At 41.6% G+C, this 26,836-nt stretch overlaps 1 protein-coding gene across 2 annotated transcripts; it reads left to right on the top strand.

The window, feature by feature from the left end:
• The first annotated feature begins 584 nt into the window (after positions 1-584).
• ANAPC4 (anaphase promoting complex subunit 4) lies at positions 585-26,836 on the top strand. Of its 2 annotated transcripts, XM_075568372.1 has the most exons (22): positions 585-666; positions 1,328-1,499; positions 3,015-3,120; positions 3,251-3,383; positions 4,955-5,029; positions 7,109-7,135; positions 7,233-7,277; positions 10,773-10,857; positions 12,561-12,665; positions 13,081-13,164; positions 13,309-13,395; positions 17,334-17,398; positions 17,792-17,834; positions 17,922-17,998; positions 19,176-19,276; positions 19,415-19,466; positions 20,099-20,154; positions 20,613-20,659; positions 21,540-21,596; positions 21,753-21,809; positions 25,362-25,455; positions 26,631-26,836. In XM_075568372.1, exons 1-22 carry the CDS (start codon positions 647-649, stop codon positions 26,819-26,821), a joined length of 1,779 nt encoding a protein of 592 aa, XP_075424487.1. In that variant the 5' UTR covers positions 585-646; the 3' UTR covers positions 26,822-26,836. The 2 variants fall into 2 exon arrangements, with proteins under 2 accessions (XP_075424487.1, XP_075424496.1); XM_075568381.1 differs by lacking the exon at positions 7,109-7,135.

Below are 26,836 nucleotides of genomic sequence, written 5' to 3' on the forward strand. Positions count from 1 at the left end.
CTGCAGCACACCGCATGTTCCTGCTTACTGCAGCAAACCGCATGTTCCTGCATACTGCAGCAAACCGCATGTTCCTGCATACTGCAGCACACCGCATGTTCCTGCATACTGCAGCACACCGCATGTTCCTGCATACTGCAGCTCTGCAGCACACCGCATGTTCCTGCATACTGCAGCACACCGCATGTTCCTGCATACTGCAGCACACCGCATGTTCCTGCATACTGCAGCTCACTGCATGTTCCTGCATACTGCAGCACACCGCATGTTCCTGCTTACTGCAGCAAACCGCATGTTCCTGCATACTGCTGCTCACTGCATGTTCATGCATACTGCAGCACACCGCATGTTCCTGCATACTGCAGCACACCGCATGTTCCTGCATACTGCAGCAAACCGCATGTTCCTGCATACTGCATATTCCTACATGTGTGAATGTTCCTGCATGTGTGAATGTTCCTGTACGGTATTCACTGCGGTAACTATGTCTGCCGTCGCTGTCCACTTTGCTTTTCCCGCCTCGGGGTTTCTGTTGCCATGGGAACCTCCAAGCGCTTCCTCCCTGTGAGCGCTGTACCCTTTCTCGTCGTCACATTGGCTTTCCACTTGGCGCTGGAGTGTGGCATCATCAGCGCGCGCCCGCTGCATGTTCCCGCGGGCAGCAGGGTAAGTGCGGGGTCCGGTGCAGTCCCTGTACCCTGCACGAGAGCCCCACCATACAAACAATAGCACGCACGTCCCCAGTGACTGTCATATGGGGGGTCCTTCTTATATGTTTGGGTGACACCCACCGGCATGGGGCTGCCCTTATAAACTACACACGGGGGCACTCCGGTCTCTTACACACGTCACATAATCCCAGTGGTTTCCGTGGATTTCCCTCATTGCATGCCAGGGCAGTCTAACACATGCACCTTATTTGCATGTTCCCTAATTATAAGAAAGGTGCTCTGCTGCTACACACGATGTAATCACCGTGATTGTCATGGGGCTTCCCTGGTAAACAAAGGGATATTTCAGGTTTCCAAAAAACTTATTTCAAATTATTTATTTGTGCACATATTATTAGCCTATTAATTGTCACTGTCGTCAATTCAGTCTGTTCCTACATGGGGCTGCACCTTCTAAGTGATGGGTTTGAAACTAGTGTGTATTCTCACCCCACTCGGAAATATTTTACTTGTGTTGTGACCTCAGCTATACTACTGTATGATGTAGCATGTGTATCTCTAGGATATAAACACGGTATCGTGCCTCATTCATATTCCGTGGCAATGTGATCCTCGCTGACTTTTTCCAAGTGAATAGGTTCCTTTATTTCTTTCAGACTGCAGACAGGCAGTGTGCAGTTCTACACCTGTGTCTGTGCTGCTGTTTGTAGGACCTCCACAATGCCATCCTTTCGTCAGGTTGGGGAGAAGCAGCTGCCACAGGAGATTATATTTATGGCCTGGTCACCCAAGAGGGATCTCATTGCACTTGTCAACAAAGCTGGAGAGGTAATGCATACATAATAACGCATGTGAGAAATAATTTGGAAATATAACAGACAGAGGTTGTGCTAGACACACATGGGAGAGACAGACTGCACACTTGAACCCCTCTCAGAGGCAGAGGGGTCAGTCACTGTTCTGCCCTCTGAGCTCATATCCCACTATGCCTTGTGTAGCGCTACGCAAGATATTGAGGGTCGTAACTTCGGATAGAGCAGTGACAAACAGCTCTGCTTCTGACGACAGTGCAAGGGGGCGGTCTGTCTGCAGATTGAAGCCTTATGCATATTCATTTAGAGGGCACCTACACACGCTTTAATGCGACCTCTGATCATGACACTCCATACGTCTATTAATATTTATTTTTTTACAACTACATGATGCTGAAATGAAAAGAACAACCAGTAATGGCATCATAGTGTTGGGCAGTCATTGGCAGAAGATGAATGAAATGCGTCAACTATGTTTAAAATGTGAGGTTTCACTGAGAGATGCAGCTTACAGTTCTTGGATTGGCTGGTCTATAATTGAGTTATTGACATTTGTTTGCTCACCATCACAAAGTATAGATTCCTAAAACCAAACAAGTACTTTTGTGTGCACATCAATACCTGCTTTGGGCAGCGCAACCAGACTCATGAGGCCCATACACGGGTATTTCTAACCGCTGGATGGAAATAACAGCTTTTGTATGGTCATCTGCACATCTTATAACCCTTATAACTGAGGCAGACATTGTGTGATGCTGGATCAAGGTTTTAGGTGTAGTGCCTGTAGATTCCTGTGGAGAGCAGCATACAATTTCTCCCCAAAAATTGGATCAATCTAATCTTTCTGGTAAGTGTATGTAAACATGTTGGTAAGCATTGTGCTCAGTATGTGCAAACACATGATTATCATTTGGAGTGTGAACTTTCAATTCCAGGGTTCCCCAGCTGTATTTGTTTTCATTGCAAGAAATAGACGCTGCCGGTAACTGTTGTGTATGTTTGTCTGCACATAATTACCTTGTTTCGTCCAATTGAAGAGACCCTAAAACGGTTATTGAAGTGTTCAGTAGCTGTTGGCTCCTAAATTAATTTTAAACTCTAATAAGGGCACCAATTTTAGAGGGTTGATTTGATCTATGTGCAGGATAGTGGACTGGACCTTGAGTGTACATGTGAACATTTTGGTGTGCATATAACTTTGATATCAGCTCAGGTAGCCTGTTTCGCTTAGATTGCAGAATTCATTCATAGAAATTGTGTCAACTGTTCAAAAATGTTGCCATCTAGTATTTATGAGAACTTCAGTTGATGCTAATAGGAATTTGGCAAGATCTGATTTGTAACCTCCCCATTGTTCTTTGAAGTCACTGCAGCATTATTTTCTCCGTTTCATATGATCCCTCAGTAAGCAGCAGGCGCTCCGATTTGCATGTAAACGTTGCTTTACCTTCGATCGCATTGAAACTAAAGACAGATATATGATTAAAGCATCCACGATGATTAATAGAAATGCGGCATCTTCTGTTTCTAGGTTTTACTCCATCGGCTGGCAAATATTCAGAGAGTCTGGCATCTGCCCCCAAATGAAAATACCGGAAAAGAAGTCACATCACTGGCATGGAGACCAGACGGCAAAAGTAAACTGCTTATGTCTTTCCATAATAAATCAATGTTGCTAATATTAACGTACTGCACAGTGCAGTGGTGCTGTTTTGCCATTGTGACATATAGGTGGATGTAACCCAGGCCTTCCTTTTTTCCTGATAGTATTGGCATTTGGTCTGGCTGATACCAAGCGAGTCGTATTGTGTGATGTGGAAAAGCCAGAGAGCCTCCATTCATTTTCTGTGGAAACCCCAATATCCTGTATGCACTGGATGGAAGTGACAGAGGAGAACAGGCAAGTCAATGGGAAAAATGGGGACACCGCTGTGTCTTTATTTTACTACCCACAGCGGTTAACCCCTTCAGTTCTGTATCCGAATGTATTTTATCATTGTGCTACAGAATGTACCATATTTAAGTTAGTAAGGTAATTAAATGAAATCTTTGATTTAAATGAGATGTTCCTATAACTATAAGTTTGTGTCCAACGTGTGAGTCTTTGTTAGGAGTTTGCTGTGGTTGCTGCCATCGCAAGTTATTTTCGCTTTCTATACTACGGTACGCTAATTGATTTTTAGTGATTTTCACATTAGCCACTGCAAAATGAGCTGCCGTGGCATTATCTAAGGCTAAGGCCCGCTGCCTCAGACCATGCGCCCGCACTGCAGACAGGCGGCGCGTGAAGAGGCACTTGGGGCTTTTTCCGGTCCAAAGGGACCATTTTTGTGAGCGGGGGGGGGGGGCCAAAACAGGTGGGGGGGCGCGGCCATGACGTGAGGGGGCGGGACCACCCATCAGCCGTTCAGCCCCTCACCCACTGAGCCCCTCAAATCCTCAGCCCCTCAACTCCTCACACACAGACACGCACTCAGGCACTCAGGCACACACACACATACACACACAGACAGGCACTCACGCTGCTTTCCCCCCACACTCTCCTCCCCGCTCCCCGAAGCCTCCCCTCCTCATTGGCTCACAGCACACCCCGTGACGCGTCGCCGCTTGGGATTACAATTCTCTTGAATCCCCTGGCGGCTGACGCGTCACAGCGTGTAGTGAGCTGTGCCGTGAGGGGGGACTGGGACCGGCTCGGGAGGATTCCCCTGCTGGTGGGGAACGCTCGTGCGGCCGCCCGCGCCGCCGGGCGCAGCTGGTCCCAGCCCTAAAGTGTAAAAAAAAAACACATGTATGCGTGGTTTATGCAGACTTAAGCTCTTAGTCAATATGCTGTGAATTTGCTTCTCATTGGTTGGGAAGTCTCTAAAGCAGGAGCGGCCAACTCCAGTCCCCAAGGGCCACAAACAGGTCAGGTTTTAAGGATATCCCTGCTTCAGTACTGGTGGCGTAATCAGTGACTCAGTCACTCTTGCTCTAACATTTCTCTTCTCTTGCATGTAAGAAGCTTGAGAGACCTGGAGAAGCCTCTTTACAACATATTGAATACGGGCCTAAAAACCTCCTCAATTCTTTAGTAGTACCACCAACATATATAGAAAAATGTGTTTTGTATATGGGGACATAAACAACATATGTGCTTTTTCAATTAGTATAACTCATTATCAAGATATTCTTTGCCTTCATCAGGACTAGGTTAGTGGTGCATTCACATTGTACACAAACCCCACACATGTAATTACCGGCTGCCAGTATTCATAACCAAATGTTGGATATCGTACTTCCCAGGAACTTCACTTTTTCGTTAGACATGTTCATTGATTTGTGTGTTCCCTATTGCATGAGTAAGACGCATACTGCGTGGAGGGTTCAGTATGTGTGCAGTGCAATGTGTGTACTACATCATGTTCAGTTAGCGTGTATCAGAAAGTTTTGTGCGAATTACCGTTTTATGTGTTCTTTTTTTTCCAGCATACTGACCTCCTTTTATAATGCAGAGAGTGAATCCAATGTCCTGCTACCTAAGCTACCTGCACTGCCAAAGAAGTAATTATACAGCAACCTGGGGGATGCCATTTTTCTGTTTAGATACATAACATCGAACTGCTTCATCATTCAAGGTCTTACTTGAGTAGCTATTTTAGGAATGTGTGTAATTGTTTTTGCTGTACAGTAAGTGGAGATTGTGCTACTTTATTTCTCTGAGTTCTTGGAACAGTACTGAGTTCTTGGAAGTCCTGAGTACTGAGTTCTTGGAAGTCCTGAGTACTGAGTTCTTGGAACTCTACGTTGGAGAGTTTGAGGGAAATTACTAATACATGAAAGCACAATGTTAATGTAAGAGTGTTTCACCGTAAGTAGAAAGAGTTTGAGATAGCAATCCCCTTTATAAAGATTTTAGAACGTAAGCACTGTAGTAAGTGGGAATATTTGGAATGACTGTGTTATTACCAGTAGGGAAGGTGAGGGAATTAGACCAGTAAGAGGACTGGTAAGTGAGTGAGCTGATTAAGGGCTAGATCAACAAAGCTTCATTAATTTAGGGCTCAGAACGAGACATTGCCTAAATCAGTGATGGGCATTATTTTCTCTGGTACACGGAAAATAAAAACCTATATCCCTCCTGTCTCGTTGATATAACAGATAATGATCTGGATAAGCGAGAAGGTCTCTGGTGCAGTGTCGCTGAGCGCTATCCTGGTCAGCAGCTAGCATATACTGAAAGATGTGGGCTTTTAAATCATTAACACTTAATAAATTGTTGTATCAAACCAGTGAATATAGGACGGATGGTGCGGGTATAGAGAGAACTGCAGATAGTATTCAGTTGCAGTTTCTTACCCCTCGCCACCGAACGAGGGTCTCTGTCTCTGCACACTGTGATTGCTTCTTCATATGCCCTCGTTCTCACTTAACAATATTAACCGACCGCCAGGTATTGGTGGACAGGGCAGAGCTTGGATTTCTCTGGTGCATATGCGATGCTGAGTACCACAACTTTTGGGCTAGAAGACTCCAATAAGTCTTAATACGTTCTTAGTAACATTGTGTGCTCAAGTGAATTAAATAAGGAACAGATTGAGCCCACGGTGCTGCACAAACACCATATTGCGGTGCACTCTCCACTGGGACGTCACAGGCTATTGCCTAGTTATGCCGACGCGCGCGTTTTGTGTGTACAAATGCTTTCTCGAGGCTAAATCATCACAAAATGTTACCAAGAACATATTAATTAGACACTTAGGAGTCGTCCTACCTCCAAAAGTTGTGGCACTCGGTAGCAGACCCTGTAAAGGGCCCTGTTTCAGCGTCTGGCTGCGAGAAACTCCAATTTTAGATACGGAACGTTAAATCCACATGTTAACTTTAACCGCCTTTAGTAGATCTGCGCTGTTGGGAGGGGGGGGGGGCGCTCTTTGCATCTGATTATCATTAACAGATGTTATAGTTAACGTGACGCTGTTGAAGAGAAAAAACAGGGCTTAACGCTACGTTTTTAGCCTTTGAAGATATGCAGAAAATGTCTTAACAGAGGTTGGTGAATCTGGCCCTAAGAATAGCAGTGGTGTTTGGTTGGTTAGCTAGTAGAAGGAGAGAGAGTTTTATATGAAGGTGAAGACCTGTGCTACAACATATATTGGGATTGTTCTATGGTGAGAACCCTCAGGAATTGAATACATTCTCTTACTTTTCATGATTGTTTTAAAACTTGATGTACACATTATCTTGGCAGATTTAAGCTCGCCTACAGAAACAAATCGCACAAACCATACAACTCGTGCAGCCGTTGTTATGATTTTAATACCTAATTAGGGAAAGAATGCAGTAAAAATGCCAAGTTGTGGTTTAACTTTGCTGTTCTATAAAATAGGTTGTTTTTAAAATCGCATCCAAAATAGAAAACCGCCAGCTAATTTCACTCTGTGGTACGCGATCAGGACTAAAAAGGAAAAGTGAAATGCACTCCTAACAAACCCAGCATTTTTGGGGATTGTGTAAACCAGCCTAAGTGGAACTGCACCATTAATCCTGCACGGTTACAGGAAGCACGTTTTTATCGTTTCATTGAAGTAGAATTACATTTTGATTTTTGTAACCTTTTAATATTTCCTTTTCTACATTCAGTTACAATGCCACGGCCAAAATCTTCAGGTAGGAAGTTATGAACATTATATACCGTGTATATATAATCTATCACTGAGAAATTGGAGTCTCTCACCGCAACCCCAATATGCCTTTTGTATTCTAGTGAGGAAAAGTCAGATGAAATACTGAAGCTGCTGGGAGATGTAAGGTAAAAAATGTGTAACTTTATTCCTAATATATATGGGTTTTCTGGGTATGCACCTTAACCCTGGCTGTGCTCAAAGCTGTGACCATGCAGCAAGCTTAAGCCTATAGGGCACCATGGTAAAAATGGTTTTTGAAGCAAAAAGTGGCACTGTGTGCTCATTTACATGTCATTTTCCTTGCTGCAGTGGAAGTGCTGTGTGCTGGGTGATAATGGTGAAAGGCGGGGTTGCAGACCTGCCTAAGACATGCAGATGAGCATTTTTATTTTTATATATATATATATATATATATATAAATATATATATATATATATATATATATATATATATATATATATATATATATATATATATATATATATAAAATCAGATTAGGTGATACCTTTTTTTATTGGACTAACAATTTATGTCATAGGACAAGCTTTCGAGAGTTCTCCTCTCTTCTTCAGGTCAGCAATACTGATATACACAGGAATCTATGGCTAAAACAGTGTAGAGAGAAAAAACAAAAAAAAAAAAACAGATATGTACTGTAGATAAGGTAGGGTGTTAAAAGTGTTAGAAGCCAGGGGATGGTGACAAGGAAAGGTGGAGAGGGGGAGGGATGCTGGGGGGGGGGGGGGGGGGCAGAGAAAGTGTGGATAAGAATAGAGGCAAGCAGGATAATTACAAACAATTTTGATAGGGTGTGAGAAACACCATATCCGCATTAAGTCCTTTGGTTTTGGTGTCAAAGAGTCTTATCATTCTGAGTTCAAATGTTTTCCGTTCTTGAGTGCTTTTAAACATTCCATTGAGGATTTTGATTTTTAAATCATTTATGGAATGATCTGGTTGTGAGAAGTGATGTCCCACAGGTGAACAGTATCTTCCTTCTTCGTGATGGAGTATGGAGTGTCTGTGCATATTCATTCTGCCTTGTAGTTTTTGGCTGGTTTCCCCACTGTAGCAACCTTGGTCACATTTGTTGCACTGAATCATATACACCACGTTACTGGATGTGCAGCTGTATGATCCTTTAACATTGAGTTTTCCATGGTTGTGACTGGCTGTGGGATCTTGGCATATATGTTTGCACAGTTTGCAACGTGTGTTGTTGCACAGTTTTGTGCTATTATCAATGTCTTTAAGTTCATTGTGAAGTTTTCTGCTGACTAATTTCTGTTTGAGGTTTGGTGGTTGCCGGAATGCAAGAATGGGAGGTTTGGGAAAGATTTCTTTTAATGTCGCATCCTCTGCCAGCATGGGTTGCAGATCTTTGATTATTTTTCGTATACCCTCTAGGGTAGGGTTGTATGTGAACACAAGTGGTATGTGTGTGGTAAGTTCTTTCTGTCTGTATTGTAGCAGGTGTTCTCGTGGGGCTTTTAGTGCAGATGTAATAGTTTTGGCAATGATCTTTGGTTTGTATCCCTTCTGTCTGAACGATTCGGTCAGGGTTGTGAGATGCCTGTTTCTGTCTTCAGTGTCAGAGCATATGCGGTGGTATCTTATAGCCTGGCTGTGTATGATACCTTGTTTGGTATGAGTGGGATGGAAGCTGGAGTTGTGGAGGTAACTGCATCTGTCAGTTGGTTTCTTGTATACAGATGTGTGTAGTTTTCCATCTTTCAGTGTTGCTGTTGCATCTAGAAAATGTACTAGGTTTGCCGAATAATCCATTTTGAGTTTAATTGATGGATGGAATGAGTTCAGGGACTCGTGGAATTGTTTTAGGTTTCCTTAACCCGCTGTCCATATTATAAACAGGTCATCAATGTATCTGTAGTATTTGTAGAGTTTGTGGGGGCATTTAGTTAAGAATCTTTGTTCAAGATTTGCCATGAAAAGATTGGCATATTGCGGTGCCATCTTGGTACCCATTGCAGCCCCCATTAGTTGTAGGTACATTTCCTTGTTGAAGCTGAAGTAGTTGTGTGTGAGGATATATTCTATCAGTTTGGTAATTACATCAGCGCTGTATTTCTGATCCATTGGAGATGTTGTAAGGAATTGCAGGCTTGCCTCAATACCATTCTTGTCGGGGATGTTGCTGTAAAGGGATTCTACATCCATGGTAACTAGCAGTGTGTTGGATGGTAGTTGGTTGATGTTGTTAAGATTATTGAGAAAATCTGTGGTATCTTGTATGAAGCTGTTGGTGCTTCTGACTAAAGGTTTGAGGATATTCTCCACTAAGCTTGATATTTTTTCAGTGAGTGTATCCATACCTGTTATAATAGGTCGGCCGGGGTTTCCTGGTTTGTGGATTTTGGGAAGCATGAAGAAGATCCCAACTCCTGGGTTGTCAGGTATTAGTTGCTTCAATTGTGGTTGCAGGTGGTTAGGGAATGTTTGAATGAGATTCATGAGTTGCTTCGTATAATCCTGGGTTGGATCGTGTGTGAGTTTCTTGTAGTAGGTGTTGTCTGTGAGTTGTCTATTGCCTTCTTCTATGTATTTATTTGTGTTCATAAGCACCACTGCGCCTCCTTTATCTGCTGGTTTGATGGTGATGTTGTGGTTGTTTCGCAGTTCCTTGATATCAGATAGTTTTTTTTCTGCTGTGTTGATGCTAGTGAGGAAACGTGCGATCTGAAGCTCTGTATGTAGCCGTCAAGTATGACGTTGCATCCTGTTGGTGGTGTGAACTAGGTCTTCTTCTTCTTGTTGTTCTCTGTCATTATGGGGGTGCTCTCTTTTTTTGTGGAAGTATTCTTTCAGTCGTAGTCTCCTGAAGAATTCTTCTAGGTCTGAGAATAATTGGATTTGGTCCAGTTTGGTGGTGGGACAGAATGTTAGTCCTTTGGAGAGAACTGAGGTTTTGAGAGTTAGGTAAAGATTGTAAAAACCCGTTATAGCATTAGTTTGAAGCTCAAAATACTTTTTACTTGTACCAATCGACTCCTACCATATTAAACATGCTACTGCCATTCAATAATTAAGGTCCGAAGTGGGGCTTCCCCTTCAAGGGATCTCGCATTGAAAATCCCCCATATACTTCGCTAAAAAATCAGAAGCATTTTAAAATGAGGGGAAAGGAGGGGGTGTATGGTTTAATTACATTGAGTGCAAAACATTAATTCTAGGGGTGGGTTTAACCACCAGGGCATTTGGTAGCTTTACCCAATGCCACTCACAAGAAGAAAAGATCACTGACAAACACTTGAGAATATATGTATCGGGCTGCAAAACTGGTGCAAAGAATAACAGCACCAGATTTATGAAAGGAAAATAATACCATTGCCATCAAAGGACATTTTATGTGTCTAAATCTGGTGCAGTTTTTGGCAGTTTGTGCCCCGGTTTTGCACCTGGGAGATGTTTATAAATATATCCCTGAATCTGGGTTGACGAAGTTTTGGTGAAGGATGATCCCGTAGAAAACCCTTAAGCCACCAAGCCGGCACTAGTGTTAGTAAAGTCCATTTATGATGAGATAAGCCATGTCTCTTGCCCCCGCACCCCCATATTCCTTGTGCTTGACTGTAAGTAACCTGCTCACACTTTTTCTTAAGGCTCAATGCTCTGGTCCTTGGAGGAAACTCGGGGCAGATTGAGATCTATGCCTACGGGATGTACAAAATTGCCACAATTACAGAGGTACAGTACTGCGTGTGTTTGTTTTCTGGAATGACGACTTTTTTAGTTTGTTTTCTGGAATGACGTCTGTTATTCCTAATTGTTTGTCGTGGCTTGCTAACGTGTTTAAAATAAAAATAGTTATAAAAAGGAGCCAGGTACCGTTAAAATAAAATGGTTTATAAGAGCGGTGGCATTCAGTGTTTAATAGAGCGCTTTTAGAAGTTGATTTAATTCTTACATTTAATTTTTTCTAGCCCAGATATTTAGAACTTTTTTTTATTTTTTTATTATCCAGAATAACGTAAAGGTATATCTTGATTAAATTGTACTCCGTATATAATTCACGCTCCACAACCAGTTTCACTCCTTTTTTGTACATAATACGGGACCAACCTAACTGCTAAGCATGCATGTTGGGTTTCAGCGCTAAGCATGCATGTTGGTTTTTCAGCGCTAAGCATGCATGTTGGTTTTTCAGCGCTAAGCATGGATGTTGGGTTTCAGCGCTAAGCATGGACGTTGGGTTTCAGCGCTAAGCATGGATGTTGGGTTTCAGCGCTAAGCATGGACGTTGAGTTTCAGCGCTAAGCATGCATGTTGGTTTTTCAGCGCTAAGCATGGATGTTGGGTTTCAGCGCTAAGCATGGACATTGGGTTTCAGCGCTAAGCATGGACGTTGGGTTTCAGCGCTAAGCATGCATGTTGGGTTTCAGCGCTAAGCATGCATGTTGGTTTTTCAGCGCTAAGCATGGATGTTGGGTTTCAGCGCTAAGCATGGATGTTGGGTTTCAGCGCTAAGCATGGACGTTGGGTTTCAGCGCTAAGCATGGACGTTGGGTTTCAGCACTAAGCATGGACGTTGGGTTTCAGCGCGAAGCATGGACGTTGGGTTTCAGCGCTAAGCATGGACGTTGGGTTTCAGCGCTAAGCATGGACTTTGGGTTTCAGCGCTAAGCATGGACGTTGGGTTTCAGCGCTAAGCATGGACTTTGGGTTTCAGCGCTAAGCAATGGATGTTGAGTTTCAGCGCTAAGCATGGATGTTGGGTTTTTCAGCGCTAAGCATGGATGTTGGGTTTTTCAGCGCTAAGCATGGATGTTGGGTTTTTCAGCGCTAAGCATGGATGTTGGGTTTTCAGCGCTAAGCATGGATGTTGGGTTCCAGCGCTAAGCATGGATGTTGGGTTCGAGCGCTAAGCATGGATGTTGGGTTCCAGCGCTAAGCATGCATGTTGGGTTTTCAGTAAAACATTTTTTCAGAAACGCCTATGGAGAGATGTTTTATGTACCTGAACCACGGGATGAAAGATAAAAGTTAACATATAAGGAATCCTCATGGAAAGTTGGGTGGAAAATGAAATATGTGGGAGAAGGTGATTGGAAGGTTTAATTAAACCCATTTCCCATTCACAAATCTCCCGATTAAAACATGTTATCATTTAGGAGCTCCTATTCATCAGGGTATAACAGCATCATTTTGAAAGTTGTACAAACTAAAATGGAATAGAAAAAATGAATACTTTACTGTAAAAAGCCAGAGGATTGCATGTATTCCCAAATAAATAGTTTGGTTAAAACGGGTATTTTAACACTGGCCAATGGAAGATAAGACTTTGCCTAATGCCCCATTCAGCCAAATTACATCATTTTCCTCTATTAGATTCCGTGAACTGTACGTTTATTGTATGACGTTTTTATGAACCCTAATGTGTCTCTTGTCAGGTTTTGGGATCTTGCCTTGGTTTGTGCCTGTCTAGCGATTTAAAATCGCTGTCTGTCATTACTGAGCTGTCAACGAATACCTCGCCTGAAATTACTTATTTTCAGGTAAGCCTCTTTTGCGGTAATTGCAGGAATTAGTATTCAGCGGAGCTGCTACACCTTGAATTCATTTTAAGGAAATATCACTTTTTTTTTAAGCGAAAAGTAATTATATTCCTAATTTGTTTTGAACAGTGTTCTGAATCTTTTCCTCATTAAGAATAATGAGGATCCACATGACGGGACGACCTTTTATTTCTCTTTGTACACAAAACGTAGCGTTGCTTGTTGAAATACATGTTAATTTGGGTGTACTGTATTCGGTTACACGTAGGCGCTCCTACAATCTTGGTGTTAATAGAGGGGTTCACAACTCCAGTCCTCAAGACCCGCCAAAAGGTCAGGTCGCTCAATCAGAAGCTCGGTCTTCGACTTCTTAAAAAAATAAAAATCTTTTTTTAAAAGTCCTTTTATTTTCCAGCTGGATACTCATTTGCTGTCGGATTACTTGCCTGAAGTCACCCGAATGGCCAGAAAATTTACCCACATTTCAACTCTGCTTCAGGTAGTTCCCTTTTAAAATAACGCTTTTTATTTTATTTATTTGCGCTTGTATTTTTAGACATGAACAGATTTGAATTCCCTTGTTCACAACTTTCTCAGAATTTAGCTTGTTCATGCAGTCTTTGCATTTTCCTTCTTTCGTCAGTATTTAAAGTTATCCCTGACGTGTATGTGTGAAGCATGGGAAGAAATACTGATGCAGATGGACTCGCGGCTAACTAAGTTTGTGCAGGTATGTATGGTCCAAAACTAGTAACTCAATTACACACTGAAGTGCTGAATGTTTTTTTGGAAGGTTTTGCAGTGCAAATCTTGTTGTGGTTTTTTTTTTAATTTTTTTATTTTTTTTGCAACTCAAGTTTTTATTAGAGTTTTCAACAAGTCTAACAAGCATTTGTACAGACCGTGGACAGCATTGTTATGTTGACTTATCACTCCTACCCCTACAGACAGACAAAAACTTAAGACAGCACCATGGGTGGGAAAGGTGGTAGGGGGAGGGAGAGGAAAGTGGTGGGGGGGGGGACAGAGAAATCGCTGCACCCTGTTGCCTAGATACTCTTCTGTCTTAACCTCCTCCTCGTCATTATATATCCTATGGGGCCACATTACCTGGTTTCTATATCTGCCCTTCTCTATTAATTACCCTCCCGTCTCTTCCCACGGAACGCCGGATCCCGCTCCTCCTGTTCTAATCCCTCTGCCCACCAGAGTTACAATTGTAGGAGAACTCACTTAACCGTATCAAAGCCAGACGGTGGCATTGCTCACCCCCTTGGATGTCCGTCCGGATCAACCATGGCCACCAGACTTTTTGGACATTTGGGATAGTTCTTGTTTCTTAAGGCACCGCTTTATTTCGGATGCAGAGAACAATGGCTCCAAGTGCATGGATCCGCAGTTCCCGAAAAAGAAAGGAAGAGAAAAATAGTGTCATATTGTTACAGCAAAGCACTTTTTGTCTCCTCAATAAAATAGCCTTATATACTGTTTCTTGTCTCTGTATCTTCCACAGCTTGCAAGTGTCTTCGTCACACGAGGCGAAGCTTTTTTTTTTTTTCAATCTGTTTTTATTGTATTTTTTTGAGACACGCATTTCTTTACATTTCAAAGGGAGTGTCACATTAAAGGCGGTACATATTATACCAAATATTTTCAGACAGCAAGCTTTTTATTTTAAATGGGAGATTTTCTTTCCTATAAAAAAACGCATCGGTATATTACGTTTTAATGAGTGTAAATGTCTAAAATATGCAACTACAACAAAAACCGCGATAAAACCACATTCACTAACATGACTTGTTTAAAATCAATTGGAAAAGAGTCCCACAGCTTGCGCACGTCCTGAGCTGACTGCAGACAGGGAGCGGGGGGAGTCGGCCTTCCAGAACCCTCTGGTGATTGCAGGGCAAGAGAGAGCAGAATGTCCCGAGTTGGGTCAAAACAGTAAGTGTGAGTAGTGATTCTGTCCTCCGACAAATATAAGTTAGAGAGGACTGTACTTAAGAGAAAGCAAAGCTTTGCCTATCTGGTAGTACACCTACCTGTAAACATCTGGAATTCCCTGGTAATGGATAAAGGACAGAGGTTAGAGTTCACAGGCTGATACTCAAGACACTATTTCTAACTCTGTTTTCAAACTGTGGGCCTCCTTAAAAGTGAGACTCTTTCCCCCCACCCAATTGATTTGAAACAAGTCACATGTCACAGGTGCGCCGACGAGTATTCTAAAACTTGCCTTGGAAAATCTGGGGCTATCACCAACCAGATCCAGGTACATGCTGGGTACATGCGGCAACATTTCAGTGACATTTCTGCAGAGGCTAATTGCCCATCGGATTAACACAGCAGGGGATGGGACTGCCAGGGACCCCCGCTGTTAATCCGATGGGCCATTAGTCTGTCTGCAGAAATGTCACTGAAATGTTGCAGCATGTACCTGGATCTGGTTGGTGATAGCCCCAGATTTGTTTTAGAATACTTGTCGGCACTACCGTAGTAAATGTGTTGTTTTTAAAAAAAAAATTTTTTTTTTATACATTTTAGATATTTAACCTTGTTAAAACTTAATATAGCTGAGTTTGTGTTTTTTTTTTTTTTTTTTTTTTTTTTACATGAAAATCTCCCATTTAAAATAAAAAGCCTGGTCTCATGTGACGGAGACACTTGCAAGCTGTGGAAGATACAGAGGCAAGACACGGTATATAAGGTCATTTTATTGAGAAAAAAGTGAGTGCATCTCTCGCCATTTGTTCGAAAGTACTTTGTTGTAACAATATGACACTTATTTTCTCCTTTCTTTTCCGGGAGCTGTGGATCCACACGCTTTGAGCCATTCTTCTCTGCATCTGGTTAATAATAAGGGTTGGACCCCTTGGGACTCTAGCTGCGGGATCAGAAGTTTTTCCATAAGGATTGAACTTTGAGACTTTTCCTCTCTATGCAGTTGTATGTAATTACATACAAGTTTTGATTTATGGGACACAGTTTTATATTTATATTACTGGACCCTGAAACCCGTTCTTTTCCATTGAGACGTTTAATTGATAGCACCACAGTATTTTTCTTTTTGTGCCAACTTTATTTCAGCTCATTACAATGGGCCAGGGGAAATAGTGACATTGTGTAAGTGGCACGAAAATGTAAAAACAAATTGTGACAGAATCAGTTAGATGAGCATGCAATCCAGAAACCCACAATTTGTAAGGAAGATTGTGAGTGCATTTCTGCATATTACTACTTTGGGAATTTATACACCTAGACATGCACTCTTAGTGAATGAAATAAGCTATTTATAACGTGACATATGGCTTTTTTTCTAGTATAAAGTTTTTAATGGCTCCAAGAAACTGTGCCAATGTTGTTACCTTGGTGCAGGGGTCTCAAACATAGTCCTCAAGGGCCACCAACAGGCCAGCTTTTATGGATAGCCCTGCTTCAGCACAGGTGGCTCAATTAGTAGCTCAATCTTCAACTGAGCCACTGATTGAGCCACCTGTGCTGAAGCAGGGATATCCATACAACCTGGCTTGTTGGTGGCCCTTGAGGACGGTGATATTAGTTGAAGCATGGCTACTCTTTGGAAAAACAGCCAGGGACCTGTAGAGTAAAATAGCTGACCGTTACTGTGAAACCCGGCAACAATTCCTCAAACAGGAACCTTTTCACTTCCAACTCTCCCCGCATTTTTATAATGTGTGCATCGAATAACTATCCTAACTCCTGTAAACCATCCAATCCAGATCCCAGCCTGACATACGGCCGGCAAATGACATGAAAAATACCTTCACTCCGACACTTGCAGGAGTGCTCAAAATACTGTGCGTCTCATTTTAGGCCAATTCCAAAGTGCAGGGAAACCGCCTCCGGCGAGGAGAAACCTGCATGTGCAGCCAACACAACACAGCCAAATAATGTCTTCAAAGTGCAGGTCTCCTCAAAGACAGAGATAGAAAGTAGAGCTCTACTCACACGTTCATAATGAAGTTCTCCATTTAACGTGACAGCCAAGAACAGGGGAATAACAAAGTTTCAGGTCCCATGGGGACCTTTCATCAGGTCACATGAAACGTTGTTCTCCCACTGGTCTTGGCTGTCACATTAAAAGGAGAACTTCATTATGAACGTGTGAGTAGAGCTCTACTTTCTATCTCTGTCTTTGAGGAGACCTGCACTTTTGAAGAAATTATTTCTCATTTAAAGCTGCAGTTCAGTATTTTTTTTTTTTTAATTTTTTTTTTTTTTACTATAATAGTTTTATGTGGGCAATCTCTAATTACCTAAAGAACTGCATAGCTGCCGGTCAATTCGTTCTCCGTCTATTGATCGGCAACGTTTGGCGACAGCTTTAAATATGCGGAATGTAAATCGTTGCTATAGGAACAAGCATGCCTGTTAAAATAGAATACAAGAAATATGGTCTTTCAAAGTTTTTTTTTTTTTTTTTTTAAACAGAAAATGCTACAGAACTGATTTATTAAAAAAAAACACACATGCAGGATATTGACTGAACTGCAGCTTTAAGGCAGAAATATCTCGACACAACTGCCATTAACGTCATCGCCCACCATCAAACGATCCCACCATCCACAGATCCCACCATCCACAGATCCCACCATCCACAGATCCCACCATGCCTCCTGACTTACCTTTTTTCGTTGTTTGTTTCAGGAGAAAAATACCACCACTTCTGTACAGGATGAGTTCATGCAGCTGCTCTTGTGGGGGAAAGCAAGGTCACTGTTTTATTTGTGTAACTATATATTTTCAGGATTGCGGTTGATTTCAACTAATAAAATGTAATAAAATCTTAAAGCAACAGCACTATTTTTTGCGTTGCTGGCAAAGCACATTTATAGTGTCTATTGTATGTATTTAAAGTGTCGACATATTTTTTTCTAATGTGTATTTATTCATTTTGCGTTGTGGTCTCTTAATATAATAAGGTTATTGTTACACGACAAATATGTCCATGTGTTTTTATTGCCCATTCAGCTTATTAGTTTACATATAATTGATAGTGAAATATTTTGTATTTATAAAGGGAGACAGTCTTGTATGTTGTCGGTTATGTTCCCGTTTTTTACACCGCTAAATTAAAATGTGTTTTCTTGCCGCTTGTAATTTAGCCCTGAACTTCAAGCATTATTGATGACTCAGCTAACAGTTAAAGTAAGTTTGTTGCCCTTTGTATTTTGCACTTGTACTGTTTGAAGAAACATATGTATAATAAGACATTAATATAACATTTTTTGGTAGGGCTTGAAGAAGCTTGGACAATCCATTGAGTCATCATATTCCAGTATACAAAAGCTAGTCATAAGTCACTTACAAAGGTATGTTATATTTCATCTATTACCCATCATATTTTCTTCTGTATTACCACCGCGAAGCAATAGAAATCCTGTACGATCAATCTACATTTTCTTCCATAGTTCTTGTCTAAGGCTTGAAATCCAAATCTAAAGACGAAATCTGTCTCAGCGTCTCCCCTGCTGAAATCCCTCTCCTGGCTTACTATGAAATCCTGTATCACACACTCAATTCTCCTCACTTTTAAAGCTTTACACTCTTCTGCTCCTCCTTACGTCTCCGCCCTAATTTCTCGCTATGCACCATCCCGGGTTCTGCTCAAGGATGTCTTCTCTCGAACCCCTTTTTATCTAAAGTCCTCTCCCGCCTTAAACCTCTCACTGACTGCCCACACCTCTGGAGTGCCCTCCCCATCAATATCCGACTAGCACCCTCTCTAGCCACCTTTAAGACCCACCTCAAAACACACCTGCTTAAAGAAGCATACGAGTAGCTCCATGACGGAAAATTAACACCTCATACATAAACCTTGGCCCCTTGCAGACGCACTTACCAGAACGCCCCCCTGCTGTCTCTGTATGTTCTTCGTACCAACCAATTAGATTGTAAGCTCTTCGGAGCAGGGACTCCTTTTCCTAAATGCAACTTTTATGTCTGAAGCACTTCTCCCCTTTGTGTTATTTATATTATTTGTTATTTATATGATTGTAACGTATATTACTGCTGTGAAGCGCTATGTACATTAATGGTGCTATATAAATAAAGACATAAATACAATGTAGCTAATGTATTGAAATTAAACTTTAATAAGTCTTCATTGTGAATATTTGAACACTGCTTTATAACCCAATTCCCCTTATCTTTAGAAGCACTGCATTTTTTCCTTACTTGGGTACATGGGGTATAAATATAAAGTTTTTTTTTTCCTTCTTCTAAGAGCTAGGTTAGGCAGCCCCTTTTATCTGAAATAAATGGCTGTGTCAGTGTGCGGATCTTATTTATAATTCTTCCATCAAAATGACTCCCTCAATGTCAAATAGATTGTTTAGTAACACAATGCAAGATTGGAAATGGTTCAATCTTTGGTTTGAATTGCACCCTATCTTCGCCTGTTCGTGATCTTTTATAGCTCGCAACAAGCATCTTTCCACCTTGCCTTTTGATTTGGTGCTAACAACATATAATCCCCTATGTTTACAGTGGCTCTGAAGCCTTGCTGTACCATCTAAGTGAATTGAAAGGGATGGCCTTGTGGAAGCAGAAATATGAGCCCCTTGGAGTTGATGCCAAAGCAATTGAAGGTGTGTGTGTTTATATTTCTTTACAGTGTGAAACATTATGCATAATCTTCCTGCTTTGTGCTTTATAATCTAAGCTATTTGACCCTGCATGTAACTAGTTACATCTTCACAGCAAACTGTGTATTTCCTCTTTTGCAGATGCTATAACAGCCGTTGGTTCCTTCATACTAAAATCAAACGAGCTCCTGCAGTAAGAAATGGTCCTGTATTTATCCTAGTATGGGTTGCTGGATACTGTACTATTATGACACTGCTCTGCTAACAGATTTTTTATTTTTTTCCTAAATAGTTTTTATTCGTTTTTCCAGATTTGTAACACAATAATAATAAAAATGATACTACTACTAATAATAAAAATAGTACACGTAATAATAACAACAAACATTACCATCAAATGCCTAATATATATATATATATATATATATATATATATATTAGTGTTGTACAGTACTAAATCATATTTTACAACAAAAAAAACATAATGAAGACAGAAAGACAAGGAAAGAGGGGGAGGGGCTGAGCCCCGGTCCAACTCCAAAGCATATATTTATCCTATGGTCACTACACACTCAACATCAATCATTAACCCAGGGTTCCAACGTTTTATACAATCTCTTGGTGGACTGTTTGAGAGAAGATGATCTTTCCATTAACATCATTTCATCAATCCTTCTTTCTACTGCTAGCCTGGAGGGGGGGGGGGGAGGGGGGGAGAGGGCTTTTCCAAGCAGCAGCTGGCGGCAGTCATAATATGAGAGATTTTGCTAACTGATTTTATCAGATGAATGTGACATACTCATTCCTGCCTCCCTTTTCTTTTAGAGTTATAGATGGTAGCATGAAAAACTTCAAGGCCTTCTTTCGATGGTTGTATGTGGGTAAGCAAGACAATATTTCTTTAGGATTCATTACATAGACAAGTAGCAGCTGTTAGGAGCAGTTTTTCCATTTGTGTGGTTATCAGAAATCAGGGGCCAGAAATGATCAGAAGATGTTACTGTAACCATAAAGCTGTTAGCCTGGGCAGTATTCAAGCTAGATGGCATTTACAACATATACATGACAGCAAGGTTTTGTGTCTTATTATATTTTCCAACATGTTTGTACCAAATCACCATATTAATCTGGGTTGTAATAGTTTAAGGGTAAAGAGGTTGGCAATACAAGTCTGTCCGTCCCTGCGTGTCTCGGTAAGGAAATACAAATTCAATTCAATGTTTTGGGGTATTTCCAGAGGCGGGATGATAAAATGAGTAGGATTTGTGGCTGCAATAGTTCCTACAGTTTTACATGGATTTTTGTTAAACTCATTAAGTGTAACCAATTCTCTTCCTAGCTATGTTGCGAATGTCTGAGGACCATGTACTTCCTGAACTTAACAAGGTAACGTGCCATGTAATGTGTATATTTAAAGGCAGACTTTACTATTAAGAAAAAACACTTTCAACTTAATCAGTGGCTCACGGAATAAAACTGAAGAGTAAGCATTAGTGCACAGTGGATATAACAGAAACCGTAAAGCTCCAGTTCAACAATCTCCCTCTTGTGTTTTTTTTTTTTTTTTTTATCATCAGTTCTGTACTATGAGAAAATACTTGTAGCATTAAAAAAATTATTATTTTTAAAGTCATTTTTAATGTATTATAATGTACCTAGCATTTTTTGTTCCTATAGCAACCATTTACAGAGTCACATCCTCTTCCTCTTCTGAAACAGGCTCTGGCACATCCCTTTTTGAGGCCTGCCCTCTTTCTAGCAGTGCACCAATTGTATCTAGTGACTGCCTGGTCACATCTTCCACACACAACTTTGCATCTTTAGTCCTCTTCTGCTGCACTGACAGAACTTTAGTGACCCCCCCCCCCCCCCTCCCTGAGCCGAATCTTCGCAGATCAATCAGCAACTTGGCTAATCACTTGTCAGTGTGTAGATTGTATTGATGCACATATTGAATGGGGGGAAAAATTAAGTGGCAGCCTGAACTGCGGCTCTAATTGGGTCTCACTGGAGAATGTGTCCTGTATTAATTTCTAAACACCTCCATACTCTTGTTTCAAAATACATTTATTAGGTTGCTTAAAGTATCCCAGTTATCTACATTTAATTAGTCTTTTTAACAAACAAAAAAAAGTAGATGCTATTTAGGATTGGGCTTGTAATGGCCTAAGCCCTTTTCTTTATATTTTATGTGGAGCATTGAAAAGAATACCTGTAATACTTTTGTGTAAGATATGTCTGACGTTCCTGTGTTTTTGCTTTGTAGATGACTCAGAAAGACATAACATTTGTTGCAGATTTTCTAACAGAGCACTTTAATGAGGTAACGTTCCCTGAATACTTCGTACATTAAAGCATCCTTATAATTCACATTAAACCGGGTCTGTTCTGCACATTCCCAGAATATTTCACCGTTTGCTTTACAGAGAATCCTAAACTAGCAAATTGCTCCATCCCATTGAATTTTGTTTTGTTTTAGGCACCGGATCTGTATACCCAGAAGGGAAAATACTTCAACGTAGAGAGAGTGGGTCAGGTAAAGTACCACTGCTTGCGTATCTTGTTTGGTTCATCATTCTACATTTTCAGTGATTTTTAAGAATATCTGAAAAGGGATTAAAAAAACACAGTGCGTTTAGCTCTGTTTAAATTAGTTTTCTTTTACTACCTTGTTAGTATATCCGTACATGAGTCCACATCCTCTTGGTGTCTGCCTCTCCTGGTAAAGAGGGACCTCCTGCGTCTCCTCAGTAGTTAGAATGTCTGTATAGGAAACAGAAGAGTGAGACTCCAGAGCTCCTAGAACATCTGTCACAAATGTATATACATTGTAGTTTGTGATACTTTTTAGGGAATCAATTTGAACTCTGTTATAGATTCAATAATATTATAAAGGGCTTCCAAAACTTTACAGGTCTCCTCTTAAAGTGTACAGTCCATAAACAAATATGTGATGTTGCAATTTTGTTGGTGGGTGATTTAATCCTTTTGAGTGCCAGAGGGTTCACGGCAGGAGAGTGCCCCTTCTAACTCAGCGGAGTGCGTGACTTTATTGGGGTGGGGCACGCGGCAGTTACCAGAGGCCCACGCACTAAGAGCGCGAGGCCTCTGTAAATTGACTCACCAGCTTTTTGTCCACGCGGCGGCAAATGACGCCCGTTACCATGGAGACGTGACGTCACGTGACATGTCACATGACCCAGCAGAATCATCTAAGCGTTGAAGGTACAGGGGGGCACGATGGAACAGACGGGGCGGCGCAGCGCAACAAGTTTGCGCACCTTCGCTCTAACTCGTCACCATCACGTTATCATGACAACACTGATCGGGTATACGGGAGAGGAGTCGCCTCCTTTTCCCTTCCACGTCCAGCCAGATCACCGTCAGCGCACCATAGCCAACGACCAGAAAGCCCTTGACGTAGCCTGTTCTCATTATCATTGTCTCCCATAAACCTATGCCCGTGTTTTGGTGTAGTGTGAAGAAACCTGCCTTTGCCAAGACCCGAGTTATACATTATGTCTGAAGAAAGTCAGGTGGCAGAATGAGTTATGGATTTTTAAGCATTCTCCAACAAATGGTGTCATCGAAGTGCCCCTGTTGTGATTCTTACCCTCATTACATAGTCTTGTGGTCAGGTGGCTTTTTAAAGCATCAAATCCCAGGATTCTTTTACAAATTCAAGCCAGGAGGACCTCGAGAGCTGAGCCGCGCAATTTTGTCGCTCTGTGGACCCCATGGTTTCCAAGATATTTACCAGTTTAGTTACCAGTGTTTCCTCATGGACATCATAAAAAGTAGTCAAGTAGGAAGCAGCAACGTCATTCCACTCCCCCCCCCCCCCCCCCTCCCACCCCTGATAACCTTGCAGCTTCCTATCGGTGAAACATGCAAGATTTGGCTGCCATTTTGATTTTCCTGAAGGCGAGGAAAACGCTGGCAACTAAACAGGTAAGTGTCCCGGGATCTAGTAGGAGGGGAAGGGTCCGCAGAGCTAAAAAAAATAGCCTGGTTCTGCTCAGGAGCACCCCTTGGTTCGAATTCTTTAACAACAACAAAAAGTGGGGAAAATTCACTCGCAGTATTGCTTTAATCTGTAATATTATACATAGAGTATCATAGCATTTCAAATATATGGTACCGGATACTGTTACAGTACATCTGATGTAGTCAGAAAGAAGCCTCTTTAAACTGGACAGTATGACCGCTATGTGCTCCTGATGCCATTACTTGCAGTATGTTGTGTGCACTGTGTCCTTGAGCAGAAGGGGGTTATTACACCCATGTGCTGCAAATTCATGTTATTCATATTTTTTATAATCACGATGAGAAAAATGCAAACAGCGCACCGGGGGGGTCAATAAAATATATGTACGTTTATTGCAAAAGCTGCATAAAGTCCAAACAAGGACCTGAAATAACGATCTGATTACTGATCAAGTAAAAATGTAATAAAACACAAGTAATAAATGAATCAATAATTAATGAAAAAAAATATATAATATATTTTAAACTAAACAATAATCAACCAATGATGTAAATAATAAAAAAATCAGAAGGCAAAAGCCACTGACACAACAGACACGTTAAGTACTGTACAGCTTGTCTGTTGTGTGAGTGGCTTTTGCCTTCTGATTTTTTGTAAATAATTTTTATTTATTCATTGGTTGGTTATTATTTAAAATATATTTATACATTTTTTCATTAATTATTACTTGTGTGTTATTTTACTTTTACTTGATCAGTAATCAGACGAGCTCTGATCTTACGACATACATCACAAGACCGCACGAGCGCGGATTCCCTGTCTTTTGCATTTTTTTTTATTATTATTAAATCCCTCTAAATTATCCACGAGGAATTCCTGCCCTTGCGTGTCGCTGTCTTTGATCGTTACCACTCCGTGTTAGAACGTGAAAATATTTGCACTTTTTATGAGAACAATTAAAGCGGAGTATTTTAAGATGCAGCCTAAGGCCAGGTCCCCGCAGGCTGCTGCAGCGCTCACTATGGCGGGCGCTGCGGGGACAAGAGCCGCCCTTCAATGGGGCTGGGCCCGCTGCGAGGTACGGTCGCCGCGCTGCGAGTTTTTCAGGTATACATGAAAATTGTGATCAGCTCTAGCGATGGAGCGCTAGGCCACGCCCCTCGGCGGTTCAGCCAATGAGGGCGAACCTGCCAGGTGACGTCATGGCCGCGCCCCCATCACACTCCCGCCCGACCCCCTCTCTCTTCCCCTGCAGCTCACTGCAGACCGGGGTACTCAGCTGCCGCGCCGCCAGCCTGGCAGGCGCGAGGGCAGCGCAGGCACTGTGGCCGTAGCCTAACAGTAGCCATTCATTAGAAAAGCACTGTTGCAGCCAAGGTCTATTGTTCTAATAAGAAGGGCAATGGAGTAAGTTTGTATGAGTGCATACTGCAGCCCAACATAAATAATCACTTTATTGCCTGTAATGTGGTAATATCTTTCTGTGTTATGTGAGTGCTGCCCAGCTGAAATAGCTAAAGGTATCATACCCCCACTTCTGATTAAATTACTTATTTCGGGAATTTGTAACGCCTTACAACAAGATATGTGAGATTTTGTGCATTTGGAACGTTTTCCCCAAATTTTTAGAAGTAGATTTTTGAGAAACAACTTTTTGGACACTTTGCGCACATATTTTGTTCTCATCTACAGAAAAAGGAAATTTTTGTCCCCTCCACCCCCCCCCCCCCAAATAACACAACCTATTCCATCATAACACAGAAAATCACAGTTTCCATAGGACTCAATGGCAGTGTCTGTGCACAATATCCTGTTCGAATGCACCCGCGGAGACATGAATCCTGGCACACGTGCAAAATGTGGTTACTGTATAAAACCACTTTATGATGCTAGTTCCAAGGAAATACCAGTGCACAAAAGGACTGAGATATTGGTCATCAACTGCAAACATTGCACTTAAGGAAATAACCTTTTATGGCATGCAGCTTATCTATAACATTTGTGTTTTTGTAATGGATAATAGACTAGGCATTTGACCATTTTGCTTTCTCTCTAAATATTTGATACATTTTCAAAAACCTCCCATTAATTATTTCCTAGTATTTGAAAGACGAAGATGACACCCTTATGTCCCCACCCAACACAGAGGGGAACAAGTGGTTCAGCTTCCTTGAGAACAGCACACACCTGAAAGGTACAGTATATATGTAGCTTTACTCTTTAACATTATAAGGACTTTTACATCGATGCAGCACTGAGCTTTATGCATCTATAGGCTCTCTCATGCTAAACAGTCTGTGTCCGTGGTGTCTCCTCCTCTAAGCGGCAGATCCCCCACCTGTGGTGCCAGGGTTCACGGACACACACATAAAAATACTCTGCTAGCTGGTTTCCCTTGAATATAGATATGCTAAGCAGATCTGGGATATGTAAAAGTTGGATAGACCGCAACGTGAGCAAGAGGCAAAAAAGGAATCCGATGCAGCTGTTCATAATACGTTTAACATTTCTTTTCTGTGAAGCGATTCTCCAGACTGTTTGGCATCCGTAAAATGGATAGGATATGCCACTTTTTGTTCTTTTGCAGTATTTGACTTGAGAAATGTTGCCTGCAGTGCAATAGGCTGCTCAAAAAGCAATGGAGCTAAACATGCAGATCTACTGGGGCTTATTAGAAAAGAAATGCTCCAGAACTTATTCTTGTGTTGCCAGCTGAGGCGATGGCAGAAAAATATTCGATTTCAACAAAAGTATTTATTTGTGACATTTGAATGTCGCTGCGTATAACAACGCTCCCATTGTTCTGAGCTCTACCGGAGCCTGAAATGATATGCACCTCTGGGCTCAGGAGACCCGAGGTAGAGCCTTGACCCTGCTGAACCTACATTATTTCTCCTTCCCCCCCCACCAACCCCCCAGTCCATAACGAGTTGTACGCCCACAATCGTGTGCCAGAAATTCTCAACTCCAGTCCTCAAGACCCCCCCCACCCCCGCAACAGGTGAGGTTTTAAGGATATCCCAGCTTCAGCAAAGATGACTCCATTATTGACTGAGCCACCTGTGCTGAAGCAGGGAGCCACAGTTGGGGAGGGAAGGGGTCTTGAGGACTGGGGTTGAGAACCCCTGATGTATGCAACTATTATGTGTATACTTATAATCTGTACAGCTTTTTCGGAACTGGTACTGTAGCTAAAATGAAATGCAAATGAAAGTCTTTGTCATGTTTCAGGTAGAGCCACAGCACTCACAGATTTAATATACCCGGCCCTGCTTGTAACATTGCACGTGAATCTGGTGGTACTGGGCTTTAGCAATAATACTTCGTTTTTTTGTTTTATATAACAAACCTTTTTTTTTTTTACCTCAGACAGTCCTCTCCTGTTTCCTTACTACCCTCAAAAGTCATTGCACTTTGTGAAAAGGCAAATGGAAGGAATTATTGACCAATGTTTGTCACAACCAGCAGTGAGTGGTATATTTTTTGAAGTGAAACATCTTTGCTGGCACCTAGAGAGTTTTGATAGGAAAAATCCCTTGTGTTGTAACAAAATTCCATGACGGAAGTGACTTCAC

The sequence above is a fragment of the Ascaphus truei genome, chromosome 1 (assembly GCF_040206685.1).
Source record: "Ascaphus truei isolate aAscTru1 chromosome 1, aAscTru1.hap1, whole genome shotgun sequence".
NCBI lineage: Eukaryota > Metazoa > Chordata > Amphibia > Anura > Ascaphidae > Ascaphus > Ascaphus truei.

Coding starts and splice junctions, on each gene's coding strand:
- ANAPC4 (XM_075568372.1), top strand. CDS start 647: ATGTTCCCGCGGGCAGCAGG. Junction 17,399..17,791: donor CTCTTGTGGGGGAAAGCAAG/GTCACTGTTTTA, acceptor CTTGTAATTTAG/CCCTGAACTTCAAGCATTAT. Junction 20,660..21,539: donor TACTTCCTGAACTTAACAAG/GTAACGTGCCAT, acceptor TTTGCTTTGTAG/ATGACTCAGAAAGACATAAC.